At 46.5% G+C, this 3,353-nt stretch overlaps 1 protein-coding gene across 1 annotated transcript in view; it reads left to right on the top strand.

Annotated features, from left to right (window-relative positions):
* The first annotated feature begins 269 nt into the window (after window positions 1–269).
* Window positions 270–3,353, top strand: part of lysmd2 (LysM, putative peptidoglycan-binding, domain containing 2) — a 7,956-nt gene continuing 4,872 nt past the window's right edge. Inside the window, exons 1-2 of the mRNA XM_017440075.3 lie at window positions 270–727; window positions 2,210–2,559. Coding sequence (XP_017295564.1) covers window positions 476–727; window positions 2,210–2,559 — 602 coding nt within the window. The 5' untranslated portion in view covers window positions 270–475. The remainder of the gene's footprint in view (window positions 728–2,209; window positions 2,560–3,353) is intronic.

Below are 3,353 nucleotides of genomic sequence, written 5' to 3'. Positions count from 1 at the left end.
TTGGAGAAAGTTGTTATTTTTTGAATAGTTGTTGGGATTTGATGTTTATTCTTTAAGAATAGTGTTGTGTCATCTGCCAGTTGGCTTATGATAATCTCTGTTCCCAGTACATTTAGGGGTTTTATGTCCTTACTGTTTTTAATATAAATGGCTAACATCTCAGTCACTAAAATGAATAGATAGAAATCATAGCTTCTACGAACTGGATTTTACGTCAGCGCCGCCGCTTTACGGCAGTAACGGGCCATGAGGCTGAGACGGGATTTTACGTCAGTTCCGCCGCTTTACGGCAGTAACGGTGAAGCTGCTCCAACATGTCTGCGGGCTCCGGGGCTGATGAGTCAGACACAACCCGGGATGGAGCTCTCCCTGCCGCCTGAAGCTGCACCGTAAATCACTCCTCATCGAACCAGAACCACCCGGAGCGGGAAAACCTAGAAGAAACCCGCTCTTTTCTTTCTTTCTTCAGCCGAAGATGGCGGAGTTCTCCCCCGTCCTGCCGATCCGGGATCACGGAGGCGGCGGAAGGTTCGCCCAGCCCATCTTCCCCCGGTCCAGGTCCGGTTCCGAGTCCGAAAGCGAACTTTCCCAGAGCCTGGCCCGGACTAAGATCCGCTCGTACGGAAGCACAGCCAGCGTGTCGGCCTCTCTGGGGGAGAAATTCATCGAGCATCGGGTTTCCGACGGAGACACCCTGCAGGGGATCGCCCTGAAGTACGGAGTCACGGTGAGGACCAGAACCCGAACCCGGTACCGAAGCAAACACATGTCAGGCTTTTATCTGGGCTCCTGACTGCTCGCTCACTGAATTTAACCCATCATCAAGTCCAGTTTTCCTCCAACTTTTCCTCCTGCAGCTCTGAGTTCAGATAATTCACTCATTCATGCATTCACTCAGTCACTGATCAGAGCGTGACGTCACTGCAGTCACGTCCTTTCTGCTCTCCAACAATTTAATTCAAGTTTGAGTTGATTTAAATGAAATCTCCCGTTTTTGCACCTGGTCCTACAGGTCCGCTGTCTGTGACGTCACCAGAAGCCAACACGGCGCCATGTTGGAAGACAAACATCTTAGACACAAACACAGTTATTAACGTGTTTAAACCTCTCAGCTGTTCTGGAATCAGCTGACAGGAAGGAAACTGACGCTTCCAGCAGCTTGTTGGGAATTTATCAACATTAAATAAATCTAAATAACCAACAACTAAAGACCGCTTTGTAGCATCAAATAAAAAATAACAAAATTATTCAAACTCTAAAAGTATATATACAGAAAAGACAATGTCTCATATATAAAACTGCTACAAAAAGTAATATAGCATCTTTAAGTGCATGTAAAAGATCTTCATCTTTCAGAGAGTCCTCCTCCTCTATCTGTCCTCCATGTCCTCTTTGTCTCTAACATCCTTCTGTCCCTCCTCTGGACACGTCCAAACCATCTCAGTCTTTATCTCCCAGTCCTTCAACCTGTGCTGGACCTCTGATGTCCTCAGTCCTCGTCCTCGTCCCTCCTCGTCCCTCCCAAGGAGAACCTCAGCATCTTCAGCTCTGACACTTCCTGTTCCAAAGCTCCTCATGTCTTCAAACCATCTCATCGTTTTGTTTCTCTGTCTCAGTATTTCCTGTGAGTACCATCAGCGGTACTTGGAAGTACAGTTTGAGAACCATCATGGCACGAAACCACGAGCCCAGGAAAGTCCGTCAGTTTGGTTTCAGGGGTCACACGAGAAGCTGTAACTCAGATGTTTATTTCCCTTCACGTGGGGACAAGTTCTTGAATTTACTTTCAGTTTTCAGAACCACAAACTGTGACGGAGTTGTTGGATGAATAATCCTGTCGGTTGGGTGTCAGTTTAGACCCATTTAAACATCCAGGTCCTGGTGTGTGGCCTGAAAATGTAATTTGATTACTGGGACAACAAAAAGCTTTTGTTTCTCGGTTCCAGCAGCTGTTCTGGTAGAACCAGGAAGTGAAGAAACTGGTTTCTCCTCCTGTCGTCTGCTTTAGGTTAAGGGTTTCCTGAAACTCTCTCTGAGCAGCTGAGAGTCCAAGCAGCCGTCTCAGATCAGATTTAATGAGTTTCTGTGCAGCCAGAGGTGGTTCTTGTTATTTCAGCTTCAAAGATGGTTTGGTTTCTCAGGTCTGATGGAAACTGACATCAAATGAAGATGAAATGATGATTTTTTTGTTTTTCCGTCTTTCTTTCAGATGGAGCAAATCAAACGAGCCAATAAGCTTTTCAGTAACGACTGCATCTTCCTGAGGAACAGCCTGAACATCCCTGTGGTGTCGGAGAAGCGCTTCGTTTTTAACGGACTGTCTCTAGAGTCTCCTGACGGGGACAGTGAGACGGCGTGCCCGGAGGCCACGGATGTGCCCCATATCATGACGAATGACATCGAGGGACCCTCGCCGCCCTCGTCCCCTCCCCCCGAGGACTCCAGGCAGCCCCGGCCTCAGCCCGAGGAGCTTTCAGCCAAAGACTTTCTGCACAGACTGGACTTACAGATTAAACAGTCGAAACAAGCTGCGCGCCGGCTGAAGGAAGAGGAAGTGAGGTGAGGTGATGAACCGCTTCCGTCTGTTTGTCCAAATCAGACTCCTGTTTGTTGAGCGGGACATACAGTCGGACTGTTTGCTCTGGGAGGAACCGTTCACCTTTAGTTTGTGCAGAAAGGTCAACAGGAAGCCGTCTGTGGCGCTGATAAAAGCCAAACTGTTCTGTTTGTTCAGACACGTCAGGTTCTGAATCCATTTTCAAACCTAAAACAGATTTAATCTGCGCCGCTGCTTAAAGAGTCGGCGCCGTTTGTCCCAGCCGAGTTGCCGTAGCTTCCTGTAGTAAAACTGAGTATTTTCACATCGTTCCTTTGTTTAAGAATATCTGTCTGACAGAAACAGGTGCAGTTATCAGAACATGACCTTTAATAATGACTGAATCTTTAGATTTGTGGATAAATTTCCAGGGATAAACACGATGCTAATCACGTTAGCTTTTCTATGTTTCCTATGCTAAGTTAGCATTTAACCTAATTGTTGTCTGTAATTAGGAGGGAATTTTTGCACTCTTTATAAGGTATGAAAAAATAGAAATGTATTTATAATATTTGTTATTTAAATGCTTTAAAAAAGTCTTAAATCTTTTTTTCATCCTCTCATGAGTCTGAGGTTTGCAGGCCTGAACAACATCCAAACTGCAACAGATCTCTGCATCTCCAACAGTTTTATCCCAGGGAGGTCCTGGCCTGAAGCGTCCGTGTTGGAGCTTCTTGGACCCAAAGTTGCTGATCTTTGCTCACAGGTTTGGGTGAGACCAGGTCAGACCTGAACCTCTGAGCCTCGGACCTGAACC

This window comes from Kryptolebias marmoratus, linkage group LG15 (genome assembly GCF_001649575.2).
Source record: "Kryptolebias marmoratus isolate JLee-2015 linkage group LG15, ASM164957v2, whole genome shotgun sequence".
Lineage (NCBI taxonomy): Eukaryota > Metazoa > Chordata > Actinopteri > Cyprinodontiformes > Rivulidae > Kryptolebias > Kryptolebias marmoratus.
Note: the sequence above shows the minus strand (reverse complement) of the source record. Positions and strands in the feature narration are given on the sequence as shown.